Raw genomic sequence first — 19,032 nt, forward strand, 5'->3', positions numbered from 1 at the left:
ATTTATTTCTTTAATGCTGTTTATTTCATGTTATATTACTGGACATAGCCAATTGTTTACTTTGTTATATGAATAGACACAGCCAATCATTCCTTTGTTAAATCTTACTTTATGCTTATGTATTAACCATGTACCACTCAGATATAGAATCATGCATGTTATTGTTAAAACACTTTTTGCTTATAAAAGCAGGGACCGCCCCTGCTTTCTTCAGTTTGACCTTATCCACCTTGTTGTGTGAAGGTACCGGACTCTTTCTGCAGAAATAAATCCTATTTCTTATATGATATTCCTCATCGTGCCTGATTATTCAAAGGAGAGAATTTTCTCTGCCCAAGATCCCAAAATCACCTGCAATCTGTGTGTGACAAATCACAGACAACTTGTGCAACAGTATCCTGAAAATTGCTTAAAGAAGGATGCACTGACATTTAGAAACTGCCACATGACCTAAAGTGTGTATTAAACAACTGTCCTATTGTAACCTGCTAGTAATACAATTACGTGGCCAAACAAGGCTTCTTTAGCTTTGTCCATGTGATATTTTTCCAAGTCCTGCAGTCTTCATCGTGATTCGGTATATAAACTAAAACATGCAACAATTAAATATAATAAAATGGAAACCTATATGCTTGATATTAAAGTGAAGGACTTGAGGCATACTCACACTTGTCTCTTTAAAAAAAAAGTGTGTTAGAAATGAAAAAAGTAAAATAAATAATCATAATCATAATTGCAATCCTAATAATAATAATAATTATTATTATTATGTCAGGCAATCCAATGTGCTTCATAATGCTTCTGTAAAGCTAAAATACGTATTCACTAAGTTGCAAATAGCCATTCAGACAGAATGGCTATTGAATGGCTATATTGGAATTTTGTCCGAGAGGGGCAGTCTGTTCTGTTTTAATGTGGAGAGAGGGTGGGGGAAATGTACTTCCTTAATTGGAATCACTTGGTACATATTAGAGCTCTCTCCTGTTTGTTAGTCCAGAACAAGCTTTGTCGCATCAAACTGTCTCGGTTTTAAGGACTGTTCACATCTGGGAGCGCTTTTGATACTGAGGTGAGTACATATTTTGGTCCATATACTTAGCTGGTTTCTGAAATGAGCTGACCTCAACATTGGGAGTGACACAGATTTTACTAGTCACAATGTGTAAATTCATAATTTGCAGAACTGACATGTTAGTTTATGTGTTTTGCAAATTAATTATGATCATGGCAAGTGTAACCAAATACATTGTATGTATACATTGTAAGTATAACACAAAGCAAGAAGTATTTTTATACTTTTAATCATTTCATTTTTTTGGATAATTAGTTTCAGACTATGTATTTATCTGAATATTCTGAATATATGTATTTTAAAATCATATCAAGGTAAATTACTATGAAAGACACGAAAGGTTTATAAGTGTAGAGCCCAGATGTATCTGTAGGTATAATATTTAATTTAATTACCCATTCATATTTCCAAATTTAGTTACATATTAGCAAGTACCACTTAAGTGATTAAGCATAAATTAATGATATAAGTGATCTGACACCAGAATGCACCAGAAATGTGTTTTATATACACAAGGAGTAAACATAATATGAAGCAGCTTTTAAAAAAATCATCTCATGCTGAAAGCGCCTAACGATCTATAAGCACAGAATTACTTTAAAGCACACTATACATACGCAATACCTTACAGTGGTGTGCTGTATGGGAACAATATTACACCCACCCACTTTTGTAACGGTGTAGGATGAGTAGGTGAAATGAGCTAAATGTAGAGAATGTCCAGATTCCTACAAACAGGAAATAAAAGCAGAGTTAAAATGAGGAGACTGTTCTAATGCTCACACTGTGAACTGCATTTGTGCACACACACACACGGCCAATGGTATGCATTACAAGGATTTCCTTAGGACAGCTGCAACACCAAACCAAACCAGTTCATAGACATTACGGGCTTTATTTTATGGCCGGTGCATGGTGTAGAGCTGTTGCACTAGTGAAGTAGAATTTGTGTCTTGGACATGCCTGAGCACGTTTGGTAGTTTGGCAATTTGATGACTCGCTGTGCGCCTAAATAAGAGGAGAGGCGCTGTTGTGGGTGTGGCAGTGAGGATCAAGCAGCTCACTGTAATTTTGGTGGCAGTGTAGTCTGCCATTCAGGCCTGTGCCACCCGCCTGCTCAGAACAGGTCGACGGGGTATGTCTTCTGGTGTAGCCTGTAGAGCACTGACCGCATGCTCGTTATGAGCTGCGATGTTGATGGTTCTAGTCCGACTCTGCAATCTTTGTCACGCGTCTATCCCCCTGTCTCATTTTATTTAAATGAAATTAAATTAAACTTCAAAAAAATTTAAATGAAAAAGAACAGGTCTAAGTTGCAGCCCAGCGTATAGTGAGTTGCTTATTTCGGGGCTTTCCCGGTCAATGCTGGCATGATAATAACCTATTAAAAAATAAACCGTTAGGTAGTCTGAAAAAAAAGTTAATGTGTATGGGTCATGCTATCCACATAGCCTATACATTCCAAATGGTAGTAACTCCACCTCACCTCAGGAATGCCCTTTGGAAATATTATGGGTAACGCCATTGGAGACAAAATAATAACCAACCAAGGAGAAAGTCACCTGCGACTTATGCAAGCGGAAACTGTCCAATCCCCAAAGTCTGGGGTGCGAATGACAGGGTCGGTACACAAGGTGAGCCTTAACGTTCTGGAAGGCCTTTTCTTGGCCTTTTCTTGGCCCCATAGGGATCCCTTCTGGGTCAGGCCGGAGAGTGGGGAGGCTGTGGACGAGAAATGGGCAATGGATCATCTGTAATGCCCAGCAACCCCCAGGAAGGCATGCACCTGGGTTTTCTTGCTTGGTAGAGACCAGCTCTTCACTGCCTCCACTTTTCTTCTTCTTCTGCAAGGCTGCTTTACAAAAATAAAGATAAAAGCAGTGTGCAACCCAGCTTCCGAGAGGCGTTCTCCTCTTGACGAACTGAGGTGTGCCTCTTTTATCCTTCTTTTGTCCTTCTTCCCCGAAACTGGCAACAGCTGCCAGTATTTATTGAAAGCTGGTATGTTAATTCCACTGTGGCGTGCTGGCAAATTCTTGCGGCGGTGCCGTAGCTGGAGGGAAGTTGGCATTGCTGTGCTGGGCCCTGATGCACCAACCCGGGGCAAAGACAATTTAAAAGGCTGGGAGGGTCGCTGTACTGACATGCCCCTTCCCATGCCACACAGCATAAGACATATTCAGTGGAAACACAAATAAAGTACAATAAAGGATACACATTAATCTAAAGGGTTAATCTGAAGCAGCCAAAGTAAGGAAAGTGGACAGAGTAAGTCAGATATATTGTATTACTAAGTAAGCTGCTATTTTAAATGCTACCTTTCAGTAAATTCCACTCATATCATTGCATTTATCCCACAAAAGGCCTTTTGAACCATTTATAAATCTTTCTGCATGGGAGGAGTAATAAGCAAATTGAATTTAAAGCATAACTACAATTAAGTTAAGTTTATTTGACAAGGACATCACAATCACATTGGACAAACCAGATACACTGCTTAAGTGTTTTAGCATACATGCTAATTCTCAACACTTTGAAAAAAAAAAACAATAGAGTAAAATGTACAATTAAAATACAGGGAAAAAAGCATTATAGTCAGAATTAAATACATACATCAGCTATAGAGCAAAGACAACATGATCAAAACAATACACCAGTCATCATTTATTCATGTGTGCACTGTTGTTTTGATTTTAGCCAGAATTTGAGTCCTCTATTAAAAACATTGCCATCAGTCTCTAGTTTCAGATCTGTGGGTAGAGAGATCCAGAGTGTTGCCCCCTTTACCGAGAAGACAGGCTGACCAAATAAGGTCTTGTACATTGAGACAAGACAATCACCATTAGTGGAAGCTTGTGTAGTTGCTCTTCTAGAGAATAACTAATTCAGAAAACAGGGGTGAAACATGATTATATAAACATTTAAAAAACAGTTTAAGATTGCTGAAACTCATGACATTTTCAAAGGTATAGAGGTTGTGTTTTCTTAAAATATCACAATGGTGCCATCTCATTGGTTTCTGGTCCATGATTTTTATTGCCTGCTTGTATACTGAAATAATAGGTTTCAATATGGTTGGAGAGGCTTGTGACCATGATGTGATGCAATATGACAAGTACGAGAGAATCATTGCACACATGTATAGTTGTGCAGTTTGACATGACAAGTCCCTTCTAATAAAACGAAAACAATTTAAATTTGGTCTGAACTTCTTACAAATGTGCTTTCCCTGTCTATCAAATTTTTAATTCTTACCCAAGATAATATCTAATTACTCGACTTCATTCATTCAAATAGTCTCAAGTCTGAGACTATTTTGGATAATTGGAATAATTTGCACTAAACTAAATAGTGCTTCTGCATCATTTCACTCATGACATTGACTCTGCCATGTCACTGTGTGCTTTAATTATATTTTTCCCTGAAATAACATGTCTATTGTACTCCTGATCAATGCAGATGTTTTCATAATTCACATTTACGTTTATTCTTGGCCTGAATAATCCCCCTTCAGAAATATGGTGTTAGTATAATTTATTATTATCCTTATTTCTTACTATGTGCTGCCTCTACATTCACCTCAACAAAAGATTTATCAGTTAGAAAATAACCCTGCAGACTGTTTATTTTCTGAGCGCTGGGGTCTTCACTAGGTTTATGCACTACTGTAAGGTCAGTTCTGTATTAATTGCTACCATTAGGTGTGACCTTAATGACTTGGCACCAGCTTGTTGCTGCCTAGAAACGTGTTATGATCTTATCTGTTGCTCTGTTGTCGGCTTAATGACTACACGTACATACAATGTGTAACTTTTCAACTCGCAGGATGACACTGCTCAACTACCCTGTTCCGGATTTGGAAGTGACCCTGCAGGAGGTTGGCCGTGTACTCCAGCTCATCTTGGGCCCAGAGAAATACACACAGTACAAAGATGCCCTTTGCCAGCAGAAGGAGGTTCTGCAAGATGTCCACCATCGTTTCGCAGCTGCTGCCTCAGGGCGAGATAACTGGGTCACCGAGCAGTTTAAGAACCGGCTGCTCAGCTGCCCCTGTCCTCTGCCCACCTCCACCGCCATGCCCGCTGTCCTGCTCCCGTCCAGGGCCGAGAGAGGATCCGGGCAGCTGAAGCGGGCAGCTGCCCTGCTGTGGGCAGCAGCTAAGCTCCACAGCGAGCCGTGGTTGCTGGAGGGTGACGGGGCCACAGAGCGCACCCAGCAGTCAGAGGTATTTGCTGCCAGCCGTCTTCCAGGTAAAACTGAGGACCAGCTAAAGGTGAGCTTCACTTTGTGCCTGCTGTTTTTGCTAGGATTCTTCTACTTCTACTTTGCACAATGTTCACTCCCTTACCATGCTCAAAAACTCAGGCATTTGGCAGGCATTGCAATTTTTTTGAAAAATAAACTTTTTTTGTACATCTCCTACGTTTGTACCTTACTGAACCCGTGTTCAGCAGTTGTCTACGATCATGAAAATGCACTTCTTGTACGTCGCGTTGGATAAAAGCGTCTGCCAAATGAATGTAATGTAATGTAATGTTTGTCTGATCCTCACCAAATTCAGCAAGCAAGATCGACAGCATGTACCTGTGTTAAACTGTGAAGGAAATTCTGATATGTCCAGACATGGCCACGGGACAATAATGATATGTGTATCAAATTTTGTGCCACTACAGCCATAGGTGGCACTACAGCGCCACTTCATAATTGCAATTTTCAAATAATTATTACAAATGTATGGACGGCATTTGCATTAGGGATGACAAAGGACCCACCAATGCTCTATGCTCACCCTTGGTGCTTGGCCCCAAACATTGCTGCTTGCAGCTATATTTTTTATTATTAAAGGGGTGCTGATCTCTTTTCCTTTACCCACTGTTCCCTTTCCAGGTATATCCAGACAGCCTCCACGCTATCGTGCTTTGTCCAGGTGGGATATTTCCTATCCAAATTCTGCACCGCCCCTCCCCAGGATCGCCACTCTCTCCACTACCTTTCCTCGACATCTACAGTCAGGTTCAGGAGATGGCTAGCCAACCAGCAGCAGGCCCGGACCAAGACCCCACCCCTATCTGCAGCTTGTCTGCCCTCCAGCGCCAGGCCTGGTCCGCCCTTAGGGAGCAAATCCTGCAGCAAGGGGGCACTGCTGCAGAATCGCTGGGGCTGATGGAGAGTGCCGTCCTGGCCGTCTGTCTGGAGGACTGCTGCCCACCAGCGGACCTCGCAGAGACCCTCAATGCCGTGAGGCTGGGTGGAGGAGATGGCCAATGTCTGAGATATTACGATAAGGTAGGGACAGTATTTTGTTTCCTGCATGGGATGCATGTTGCCCAATCGCCATGTTTCATTTACATGCCTACATGCAGTCACATGACAGCTCCCGAGACGATGGCTAATACCTAAAATATTGATGCAGTACAACCTCAGAGATATGTCAGAGACATTTAACTCAAACTGTTTTCACTTTCCGGTGATAAAATATAATAATAATAATAATAATAATAATAATAATAATAATTCTTCAAACTCCCTGTTGTATATGTGGAATCAATATGTGGAAAATGTTTTTAAAAACTGTGAAATACCCTAACTCAGATTTAGTGGAGGATTCATTTATTCTGAACTTGACAATTGAATTGGCCACCCCAAACATAGAGGAGTATATTTGAAATACATTCTTTGTGTTTAATTAGTTGAACAGGGAAATTCTATATTGAATAATATATTTACAGATGAACATTTACATTGTAAATTTACATTGACTTAATCATGTAAGAAGTTGTGTAGCTTTAGCAAGGCTAATTTAATATTGATAATAAATTTGCATGTCTTCTACATATTGTCTTTTAGGTGGTGAATTTGGTGGTATTCAAGAATAGCACAGCAGGCATGGTGTTTGAGCACTGTGCGCTGGATGGCATGGTGGCAGGACTGGTGGCTGAAAGCGTATGGCATCTCTCTGAGTCTCTCAACTTGGATCCATGTCAGCCGCATGGTCAGACCACTGCATCACCCGCCGCTAAAAACATTAGTTCCTCACCTCTGAAGCCACTGAATTTCCCTCTTAAAGCCATAACAATGCCGGCTCCTGCTGCCCTTGGTCTTGCTCTTCAAGCCACCCATCCCATCATAACTTTTGAGTTTTTCTCCTACCCAGACATCTTCACCACACTCCGGGGTCACAGGGGTTTATTTGATGCATGGATCACCTTCTCTTTACAACTTGCCCTGAAGCAGACCTTGGGAGACTCAGCCGCAGGCCTCATCCTGGTCACACCCACTCACATGCGCCACTACAAGCATGGCCGTTGTGACCCAACTTATTCCTTCAGCACGCAAACACGCCAGCTTGTGGAAGCTCTGATGTCCTGTGCCAGTGAAAAAAAAGATTCCCCTCAATTTACGAAGGAGCTCTTCTCTCTCTTTCACTTAGCCTTCCTGGAGCATAAGCGTCTTATCAAAATCACCAAGAGTGGTGATGGCGTGGGTCCTCATATAGCAGCCCTGCGCTGGGGCTTAAGTGAAGAAAACCCAGTCAAAGCATTCCTGGAACCCTTTGGTTCACCCTCCATCTACCTCACAGGAAAAGATTTAATGGAAGGGGTGGAGTGTGCAGTGGGAAATGTGTATGCTCGCGACCAACTGGCTGTCACTTATCTTGGGCGGAGAGACCGAGTTCGCATGTTGCTCAATGGGAAAGGTAGCTTTGCCAAACTGTTAAAGCACCTGCAAGAGTCTCTAAAGGACAGTCTTAACATGGTGATGCTTCTGGCCTTGAGGTATGCCATTGCTGGGCAGATGGGAGCTCTGGAATGCCTGTTGCAGGAAGAAGAAGTTAGGGTCAATGGCAAAGAATGCCAAACTGACTCCAATGTAAACTCATCTCAGAATTCAGATTTCACTCTGTTGATCCATGGCGGGGCTGGTGAAGACATACTGCTGAATCAGAAGGTGATTGATGTGGTTGAGTTCTCCTTGCAGACAGCTCTGTCCCTAGGAGCACAAGAGCTGGCGGGGCGAGGCAGCAGCCTGGATGCAGTGCAGAAGTGCGTGGCCGCCCTTGAAGACTGCTTCCTGTTCAATGCTGGCAAGGGGTCCGTGTTCAACCGGGATGGGAAACAGGAAATGGAGGCAACCATAGTGGATGGCACTGGGATGAATGCAGGATCAGTGGCCTGTGTGAGAAATGTGAAGAATCCAGTTAAGGCAGCTCGTCAGGTCATGGAGAAAAGCGGACACACCCTGCTCACTGGAGAGGGAGCTGAAGAGTTCTTAGAAGGGCTAGAAATGAAAGAGAAACCAGTGGAGGCTAAGTACTTCCACACACATTTGCGCTGGAAGGAGAGGGAAGTGATGTGTAGCAGTGGTAATGCCTCCAAGAACAACCATCCCCAAACTGTAGGTGCTGTTGCCCTGGACTGCTGGGGAAATCTAGCTGCTGCAACGTCCACAGGTGGGATAGTTGGCAAGCGAAAAGGTCGAGTAGGGGACACGGCAGTAGTGGGGGCAGGGATATATGCAGACAAAAAAATTGCTGTTACCTGCTCTGGTAATGGAGATGTCTTTCTGAGACACACAGTCGCTCACAGAGTTTCCAGTCTTTACCATTGCAAAGGCTATAGTCTTAGAGAGGCTTGTCGGGAGGTGCTATCAGGGAACCTGGATGGTGTATGTGCAGGAATCATTGCTGTTGATGCTAAGGGCGAGGCAGTCACTGAAGTAAATGCTGGAGTGATGCTCACTGGATCTGTAATTAATGGCATTGCAAAAGCTCAAGTTGTAAGGCCCTTGAAGAGTTGTTCTAATGTGATTTGGGAGACAGAGCAGCTGGTAGCTTACTTGCACTCTGAACCATGGACCCCAGGGGCAACCATTGTAACACAGAAGTATCACAGTAGATCCTACAGCATCTTTCATTTAGCTGAGCATGAGTTCATGACCCTTCTCCTAGGGGCACGGGAAGTTGCTCATTTTCTTTGTGAGAAATTGGGCATTGTGCACTGTGCCTTAGTATCCAAGCCAGATCCAGAGCAACCAGCCCATATCAGAGTGTTGCCACTGCATGGATTGGAACCTAATTGGAGACCCCACATGGCTGAAGAGGAAGACTTCCAGCCTCATGACCCAGGATACTGCACCTCTAAGAATGGCCCACGCTGGGGGGATACACAGCTGGATAAGATCCATGCCAAAATTCAGGCTCAACTTCCAGAACCAAAAACACCAAATAACTACACTTTTCTGGGGGATCCTTCCCATGACAGCCTGTTCTCCCGCATTGTGCTTGGTAAGGAGAAACATTGGAGGGTGTGGGAAGATGGTGAACATGTGGCCTTCCTTACGCCTTACCCTAACACACCAGGTTTTACTGTTTTAGCACCACGTCGTCCACTGTCCAGTGACATATTCCGTCTGGGGAAGGCTGACTACAAGGCATTGGTCCTGGCTACCAGTAAGGTAGCTCAACTGTTGGAAAATGGGTTGGGTGTTAAAGATGTAGCACTCATCTTTGAAGGTTTTGAGATTGACTATGCCCATGCCAAGTTAATTCCTTTGCACCCTCCACCTGCTAACTCCCCTGCCACAGCACCCCTCCAGTTTTGTCCCACATACCCTGGATACATATCTTCGGTCAATGGCCCCTCTGCCAGCCCTGAGAAACTAAGAGAGATGCAGACAAAAATCACACAATGCAAACCACCTCACTCCTGGAAGAGTCCTCAAGATCATGCTGCTCTTGCAATGAAGAGCCAGTGGTACCGCAACCTCTTTCAAATCCAGAATACCCTCTTCCATGAAACTGTGGAATACTTTCATAACATCTGCCGGTATGCGTATGCCTTGACACCCCTCACTACTGATACCATCTCCTCACCCATGGGGCTGGGGTCTGACTCTGAACCCGTATATGTCAATGTGATGGGGCAGAATGTGTACCTGGCTGACTCCATGCAGTTCGTGCTGGAGTATTTTTTACGTTTCCAAGAGGACTTGCCAGGAACATACTATGTATCACCCAGTTTCCGGGGGGAAGACCCTGATGCCACACACCTGAACCAGTTCTACCATGTAGAATGTGAGCTGCTGGGAGACATGGATGCTGCCATAAAGGTGGCTGAAGGCTATGTAGCCCATATCACCCGTGCTCTGCTCAAGATGCATTCCAGCATCATTCTGAATTCGGCAGGGACCTTGTCGCATGTTGAGGGATTACTGAAGAAGTTGGACAACCAGGCACCTCTTCCACAAGTCACTCTTGAGCAGGCCATAACCATGATGCCCTCTGAGGACTGCTTTGAGTGGGTACAAGATGGGCAGCCCCAATTTGGCAGGAAGCTGACACGTAAAGGTGAGCGGGTTCTGATCAAGAAGTATGGGAGTGCCGTTTGGCTGACAGAGATGGACCACCTAGGGGTACCATTCTACCAGGCATATGTAGATGGTTCGGGAAAGCAGAAAGCCAAAGCGGCTGACCTCCTACTGGGACTAGGTGAAACAATTGGACTTGGGGAAAGGCACTCCACATCTGAGATGGTGCAAGAGGCTCTTAGGCACCATGCCGTGCCAGAAGACTCCTACAAGTGGTACCTTGATATGCGTCAAATTGCACCTTTGCTCACCAGTGGATGGGGGATGGGCACAGAGCGTTACTTATGCTGGCTGCTGAAGCATGATGATGTCAGAGACATGCACATCATACCAAGGATGAAGGCAAAGAAATTCATGCCATAAAAGACTGGGATGCCTTTCTGCCTTTCCAACCAAAAACTCCTGTAATCCTCACAAACATTGTAACTTCACTTAAAACCTGTTTATTGAACCATTGCCCATTGTTACCTACTGTCCACTATGACGGATCAGTACTTGTGGAACTGAGTAGAAAATATCTATTTAGTGACTGCACATTATAGTATTTAGATACTGTATGTCATGGAATGTAAGATATATAGTGAGTGAATTCTTAGTAAATCTAGAACTTATCAAGAAAATGGTGCCAAACCATTATGGATCCACCAGAACACTTTATGTTGTTGTGATTGAATTTTTTATTCATGAACTCTACTTATGCATATCTGCAAAACACAAATATATGTATAGAAGAGATAAATGTAGACGATTTAATTTCCTTGATGTCTGCAGTGTTGAATGTATTACAATGTTCTGGCTACAAATGAAATTGCCCCAGTAAATTGAGTGTACAATTATAAAATTATAAATTGAACTGCAGTTTTACCTGTTTTTATGCATTCACCAAGAACTGTCATCAGTGCCTGACACAAACAGGCAGAGAATCAGACAAAATGTGTGTCCGATGTGCATAAATCCAATCAGAGATGTGTTTTCTGTGTTCTGTGCATTCCAGGTCAGTTTAGGCAAAAAAATCTAGCGCTGCATGCATCCTCTTACAGTCAGTTTAGATGAGGAGAGGAGTGGAAGAGAGAAAAAGTATGGATGTATGCATAACGGATATTCACAGCTTGTTATAATAACAAAGGCATCCTCATATCTGATCATCTTAAAATGTGTGTGATTTGTATCTGCATTTCAGAAAAGTACATACAAAGCAATTCAATAACCAAAAGAGCAAACTGACCAGACTTACTTATAGTTGTGGCAGGGCTCGATCTGGGAGAGGAAACCAGTGAAATTTAGGGCCAGGCCTACTGGCTAAGCAGGTGCACACAAATGGGCTGCATTACCTTATGAGCTCACCACAGGACCATAGGAGTCTGAGACTGGTGACTCCCATTGCCTGTGAGTAGAGAGTCTGTGACAGAAAAGACCAGTGGAAAAGCTCTAATTTGATTTTAGTTATTTTGCACTTTGCTGTTTTAGTTGAATATTTTTTGAACCAGGGTTCCACAATGGTGACTGGTTAAGTTTGGTTTATTATTTGCTTTCTCTAATTTAAAAAAAAAATACATTTGCAAGTGAAATATAGAGCTGTGGCACATCCTTGTGCCCAGCTGTTCTGTCCCTCCAGGTATATGACAATAGTGTGGGTCTACTGATCCGCACTGATTTTACTTAGGCTAATTGCTTATGTCAGCTATACTCACAGAGCAGCTAAATGCCTAAGTCAAAAAAAAAAAAAGAATGGTGTTCAAAAGGGGATGGGGTAGCAATAACACCACATACCAACAATATTTCCAAGACAGCACTGATTACATTTCAGAAAAGGGACAAGAGCCCACTCACAGCCACATGTTTGGTTCAGGTCAAGGGCCAGGAAATTTGATAAATAAAATAATTTCTTTGCTGAATTGTGGGGAGCTAAACAAAGGAAATAATAAAACGTGGTTTGTCATCTTCTTCCAATTAAATGAATCCTCACCCATACATTGGGACCCACAAAGACCAGGCAATGAGTGGGTAACTTCCCGTGACTCAAGCACACATTCTGAAGGCTATATGCTATTCCAACCCACACGAGTCCACTCTGCTTTCAAAAGAACCTCTGGAGGACCATCAGAAAGCGGAGACACTGCACACTGCCGTTGTCTGGGGTGTGAGTGTGACCAACGGTTTTCTTGATAGGCTGCTTTACGCACAGAACACCCCGTTTTCCTCGAACATTACATATTTTGACACAACATTAACATATTCATCTGCCACAGAAACACGAAGCCATGGAGGTTTAAAAACTAACGTAGGCTACATTACATCGATATTTTATGGGGGGTTAATTGGCAGGTACACCTTTTATTTTCCAAACACGTTTCCTGCTCATTTTGCCGCAGTGCCACATTCAGGCCTGAAGTACTAAATTGTGTTTGAAACAAGAGCAGCGGCGTACCTTGACGAGTAGCGTAATGTGTTCACATAATTCAAAAATGTAGATTTTTCACAATTGGATTTGCACAAATTTGATCCAAGTAAAAATCATATCAAGTTTAAAAATAAAAATAGCCTATATTAATGGAACACTATTTGTAGGCTATTTGATGCTCGAACTATCAAATGTCATAGTACGGTAACAATCGCTATAGTGTTTGAAATACATTTTTACGAGCTGCAGTCAGCATTAAGTTGAATATAATAAGAACAGTAAGAATGAACCGTGGACAGTTTGATGGATAGATAAAGTAGCGTAAATAACGGTCCACGTTGTGTTCTCAGCGTGAGCGCTACTTATTGTAAAAGCACAAATGACACTTTAGGACCTCAGTATAAATTCTCATACGCAAGAAATTCCTATGCACTATCTCAATTACCTTTTCATAAGAAATAGCCACCTATCTGGCAATCCGTAAATAACCCATTGCACCACGCTAGTTTCTGTTAGGCTACACATTTCGTACTATAGGCTACTGTTGATACTATTTGACAGTCGCTGTTTTATGTCGTAGCAAAAGAGGAAAAGGAAATCCAGCCGTGTGTACCCTGTGTGTACCCCACTTGCCTATGCATATTTTACGGAAAGTAGGCTATACGGTAGCTACAGCAAACGTAAAACTTCCCATCCGAATGTGATAACAGGTGGAGGGGAGTTGTAGGCTACGACCAGCACAATTGGCTAGTGTAGAACCGTTTTAAAAGTTAGCAGCGACAATAATTTTTTTGTCTTCTTTTGAAGTTCAGACATGGCTGCCGTCGTCGCTGCAAAGTGGTTGGTAGAAGCAATCAATGCTAATAAAATCGGACCCAGCCTTCGGGTACTGGATACCTCTTGGTATTTGCCGAAATTTAATCGCAACGCCATAAATGAATTTAAAGACCGTCACATCCCAGGCGCGTCATTTTTTGACATAGATCAGTGTTGTGATAAAACGTCTTCTCTTGATCACATGCTCCCAACTGAACGCGAGTTTGCGGATTATGTGGGTAATTTGGGAATTGGGAACCACACACACGTTGTCGTTTACGACGCCAGTGATTTCGGGTCATTCTCTGCACCCCGCGTGTGGTGGATGTTTAGGGTTTTTGGGCACAATTTGGTATCTGTGCTTGATGGCGGACTTAAGAATTGGGTACAGGAAGGTCACCCCGTCACTGCAGAATATTCTAAACCTGATCCCACCGAATTCCAAGCCTTCCTCAATCGATCCTGGGTGAAGTCATACGAGGATGTCTTGGAAAATCTTGGCAGCAAGCAGTTTCAACTGGTGGACGCCAGATCTTCCGGCCGGTTCCGAGGAATCGAACCAGAACCACGAGAGAGTAGGTCTATGTATCTACCGCTATCCTGTTTCCAAATATGAATTAAATTCGGACACACTCATTCCGCTAATTTTGTAATCAAGGGTACTATTTATTATACCGAGTTTATAATTTCATTTAAAGACGCGTGACTCTAATCAAAACTGGAATAGTGCTTCTTCCGAATTATATTTTCCTTAGCAAGTAGTGAGCTAGATTGCTGCGTTCAGTTTTAGTAACAAAAATCCAGCAGTAATAGGTACAAGCATTTTCTCAGTTTTCCTCACTAGTCTGTATGTACATAGGTCCACGTTGAACGTGCAGAGTCCGTTGTTCTGATTGGCAGGTCGCGCGAGCGGCCTCACGCTGGTGCTAATTGCTGTGTATAGTGCTATTTCCCTCCCTGGATATCCATCCCATGTAAAATTATAGCATAAAGTATCATTGCTAGATATTCAAACGATATGAAAACCAATGCTGAGATTTGCAGGAGCCTGCAGCATAAAGTGTCAGCCTCCAGTTGGATTTTTACTGGTCCTGATTAAAAATCAGAATCCTGTACATTCTCAGACAAAACTTTTGCCAAGGCATGGGGGTGTAAAGTTTGGACTAGAGCCCGGCCGATGCCAGATTTTTGGGTCCGATGCCGATCTCGATTTTGGAGAGTCCTAGCCCACGGATTACCGATGTTTTGACCGATATTTTGTCAAAAAGTGCAACATTTTCAAATCAATTTGAAAAACTTATATTTTATCAAAGTTTCTATATTTGAGAACATTTAACTTATACGCAAACAAATAAATAAAAATAAACACACAAATAACTTTTTGATAGATAAAAAAAATGTAAAAGATGATATTAAATTAAATATATATATTAACACCATCTTCAAGTGGTGTTAATTCAAAATAACTCCACACATTGCTTTTACTCCTTTCTTTTCCAGCCATCTATAAAAAAAATAAAAAAATCAGTTTTCCAGTTTCAAACATGTATTTTTATGAATATTATTATTATTGTTGTTGTTATTATTAATTTGTTGTTATTATTTCTTAGTATCTATTCTCAGTAAATGAATTATATTTTCTTATTTTATTCCTACTACATGATCTCAAAGAGTAAGACTTTATCTAGCAGAGCTAATGAGTGAATCAAGTGTAACGTTAGATGAAACTAAATTGACTGGGTGAGATACGTAACGTGAGGCTTGTCCATAAGAATTCGGTGGTGAAAAAAACTACAATGCGCTTTCGTGCAGGTTACCCGCACGAAGTGCTGGTTGATTCACTTCTCCAACAGCAATCCTTCTCTCATGTTATCACGACAAAGCTAGGTAACATGGCTTAAAATGATCACGTTAAAAGTGTTTTATCGGCGTTTTTACTGTCTGGTTAGCTTGCTGCGATGATGCAATAACGCGTTGGCTACTGCTATTTTTTAGTCTCTGGTTGGCTATTGACACAGCATCATATAGTAGCTAATGTCATTATCTCAGATAGAAAAAACAAATGTGTGATGCATTCAATCACCATTTTATTTTGGCTGGTTATTTATTTGAGAATACAGCGATGTCCTCTGGAAATGTAGATCCTACGCTGCTTATGTGCTCACTGCCACTTCATAAAGGCTTGCTAGCCAGCTATCTGGCTAAAGTGAACCAAATATGTTAGCTAATAATATGTTATATGTTAATATGTTAATAATATGTTAGCTTGATAATGAGGATTGATAAACATAGTGGTCCTATAAACGCATTTAATTAAAAACTTTCACTAAATATACATACCTTCGCAATCGAATCAGTGCAGACAAGTCTTGCAGTGGAGAACATTGGATGAGGCAGGAGTGACAAACGTCTTATTACAGAAGTAGCGCGTCAGCTGCCGCAGTTCGCACTTGCTCCCTCTACTGGATAATTCTAGTAAATAGCAATTACAACGTTCGAACAGACAAGTACAGATAAATAATCAATGTTTTTTTGTTTAATATACTTCTATTGTTTAATATACTATATACTAATATATAAAAATCGGGACACATCGGCTGCATAACTGCCGATCCCCATGTCGTCAAAAAAGTCAAATAATGGCCGGTATATCGGCCAAACCAATATATCGGGCGTTCTCTAGTTTGGACACATTCATTATTTGGAAGTTTACTTGGGCATTGGTCAGATATTGCGCAACAATCCCTCAAAATTTCATGTGGCTTTACGTGCGTTAAGACGGAGGGTGCCCACAGTTTCCTGTGTGTCTGCTCCAGGCGATGTGTCTGAATCATGTCGCAAACCACTAGAGCATGTGGAAGACTTGTGGAATCTTTCTCTCTTAATTTAATCTCTTAATTTAATATTCTGTTAGGACACCAAGTTTGTTTCAAGGATTCTTGGAAAATCATTTTCCAAAAACAGTCAACTACATTGACTCAGAGCCCTGTGCCAAAGAACCAGTCAGGAAGGGTTGGGCACAGGGGTAGTCAATCACATTTCTTGAGGGATTGGTCCCCCCAACAGGCTTATATAGGACACAAGATCAGAAGTAAATGCTCTTCATGGTACATTTAAATTCTGTACAAACTGAACAATAATTTATTTTTTTTCCACTGGCAAGCTGTGGACACGGTGCTTAACACTGATCAAAACCTCTCATTGCAACCTTTAAGTGTGTTCGGCCTGTCTGTAATTTCACGTCAACTCTGTCCCTGGTCAACAGGCATAGAACCTGGGCACATCCCCGGGTCCATCAACATGCCCTTCTATTCCTTCCTGGCCCCTTCTGGAGTGGAGCTGCCCACCAAGGACCTGGTGGCCATGTTTGAGGAAGCTGGGGTTGACCTGAAGCGCCCGCTGTGCGTGTCTTGTGGTTCAGGGGTGACAGCCTGCCACGTGGCACTGGCAGCCCACCTGTGCGGCCACCCGGGGGTGTCGGTGTACGATGGATCCTGGTCGGACTGGTACACCCGGGCTGTGCCCCAGCATGTGATTTCTGAGGGCAAAGGCAAGCGTGCCTGATCTGGGTGTGGGCTTGAATACGGAGTGCTTGGTTCAGAGCTTTTCAACATTGGTCCAGGGGGGTCCACAGGGTGTGCTGGTTTTTGTTTTCACCTTGAAACCAACACCCGATTAAGACCTGAGAAACCAGATGAAGTGAATTAATAACTGTGTAATCGCTTGCTGTAATTGACCAATTATTTGTTTAAATGACCAATTAAGTGCTGAGTAACAATAAAATCCAGCAGACCCCTTGCTCTCCAGGATCACCGCTGCAAATTTCTACCTAAATTTTCAGCAAAGAACCCATAATCAGTGGTTGGAAAAACGTAGAATCGTATGAGTGATCAAGATGAAACAACCAAAGGACTACATATGATTGATATACTGGAATGATCTATATTTTTACTGGAAAAAAAGCCTTTTGACTGAATTTGTAATGTGTGTTTGAATTTGGAACGTAGAATGTCAGGTTGGGAAAACGTAGGAGAGTGAAAATATCTGATATATATTAACAGTGCATTTACAATTCCGAAGGAACATTATTGGTTTTGGGGGTATTTAAGATTAAATTTACTGCAGTTTTAAGGAGTACAACATGATATTTATTATTTTATCATAATAGCAAATGAAAAAAAAAAGTATCAGTTTATATGTTTCATGTTATTAGAAGCAATATGCTTAGCCCCAGCAACTGTTCATTTAAAATAATCTGTACATTTACATGGTTTGGAACCATAACTATAAAACATTTATTCACCAGTAAAACAAGCTAATCAAAACTTTAATGCTGCCTGAAATTGATTAGATTATGCTTATCAAATAAAACATTCTTGCAAAACTGATTTGTGTGATCTGATGATTTTCTGCTCTGAATCGCGTGGTCTTTGCTTGACCTTACTGTTCATGTTTTTTCTTTATGTCTCAAAATGAGGTATGCTTTGTGGTCCAGATTACCTTATTCTACCGCAGCCCTGTCTGCCAACTGGTTCTTGTGAAAGTAAGATGGTTGTTTTGGTTGTTATCATGAAGGCCAGGGCCAAAGTTGAGTATCATTTCTGTACAGTGGCACAGAAATGTTTAACTGGGTTCAGATCTGGGGACAGAGAAACTTGTATGTTATTGTTGTAAATGCTGTTCTGACCAGGAGTGGTGAGGTAGGATCATCTACGTTACTGGCAAAAAAACTCTCTCCGATTGGTATGTTTGGAGCTTGGTATTTTTAATTCTGACAATGTTAACATTCTGAGCAGCCAGCCAGCCAACCATGGTGCAGTTGGTAGCACTGTTGCCTCATAGCACAAAGGTGCTGGGTTCAAAACCTAACTGGGTCCTTTCTATGTGGAGGTTGCATGTCCTCCCTGTGTCTGTGTGGGGTTTCCTCCTAAAGACATGGGTTGTATCTTTTATTCCTCACCTCCTTTTCTCCACTTGTCATTATGGGATCATGTCTTTTGTTACCATTTTATCAACTAAATCTGCTGTGCTTTCAGCTGGACAGCTGTCACACTGATGAGGTCTCACTATAGAGTTGGGCGCTTGTTGGTTGTGATCCCTTGGCCTTCGATATTTGGTTCTTCGGTGGGTTGACATCATAGATGTCGATGTGTGGTATGCAAATTTGGCAGCACATATTTTGCACTGAACAGTGTTTTTATTGAGCTTTTCAAAATCATTCCACACTCTTGCAAGCTGGTCATCTTTCCAACCAATGACTGCTTTGAATTTGTATGCTGTGCCTACTATATATCCTGGGACCACTGCAGCAAGTGTTGCCAATTTGCATATTCATAGGTTCTGGCATTATTAATGAGGGTAATGGTATAGAGATGCT

At 42.0% G+C, this 19,032-nt stretch overlaps 2 protein-coding genes across 2 annotated transcripts; both read left to right on the forward strand.

The window, feature by feature from the left end:
• The first annotated feature begins 960 nt into the window (after positions 1-960).
• On the forward strand, positions 961-11,293 carry LOC118216283. Its single transcript, XM_035397368.1, has 4 exons — positions 961-1,069; positions 4,898-5,345; positions 5,960-6,358; positions 6,920-11,293. The coding sequence occupies exons 2-4, from the start codon at positions 4,899-4,901 to the stop codon at positions 10,799-10,801; spliced, it is 4,728 nt and encodes a 1,575-aa protein (XP_035253259.1). The 5' UTR covers positions 961-1,069; position 4,898; the 3' UTR covers positions 10,802-11,293.
• Positions 11,294-13,438: 2,145 nt separating this feature from the next.
• LOC118216284 (3-mercaptopyruvate sulfurtransferase-like) lies at positions 13,439-18,043 on the forward strand. The gene is made up of 2 exons (XM_035397369.1): positions 13,439-14,230; positions 16,921-18,043. Exons 1-2 carry the CDS (start codon positions 13,654-13,656, stop codon positions 17,217-17,219), a joined length of 876 nt encoding a protein of 291 aa, XP_035253260.1. The 5' UTR covers positions 13,439-13,653; the 3' UTR covers positions 17,220-18,043.
• Positions 18,044-19,032: the final 989 nt, after the last annotated feature.

Source organism: Anguilla anguilla, chromosome 17 (genome assembly GCF_013347855.1).
Source record: "Anguilla anguilla isolate fAngAng1 chromosome 17, fAngAng1.pri, whole genome shotgun sequence".
NCBI classification, from domain to species: Eukaryota; Metazoa; Chordata; class Actinopteri; order Anguilliformes; family Anguillidae; genus Anguilla; species Anguilla anguilla.

Bases quoted from the DNA above. Each gene is read 5' to 3' on its own strand.
- LOC118216284 (XM_035397369.1), top strand. From the start codon at position 13,654: ATGGCTGCCGTCGTCGCTGCAAAGTGGTTGGTAGAAGCAATCAATGCT. The intron at 14,231-16,920 runs GTAGGTCTATGT...CCTGGTCAACAG, and splicing joins CGAACCAGAACCACGAGAGA to GCATAGAACCTGGGCACATC.
- LOC118216283 (XM_035397368.1), top strand. From the start codon at position 4,899: ATGACACTGCTCAACTACCCTGTTCCGGATTTGGAAGTGACCCTGCAG. The intron at 5,346-5,959 runs GTGAGCTTCACT...TTCCCTTTCCAG, and splicing joins AAACTGAGGACCAGCTAAAG to GTATATCCAGACAGCCTCCA. The intron at 6,359-6,919 runs GTAGGGACAGTA...ATTGTCTTTTAG, and splicing joins GTCTGAGATATTACGATAAG to GTGGTGAATTTGGTGGTATT.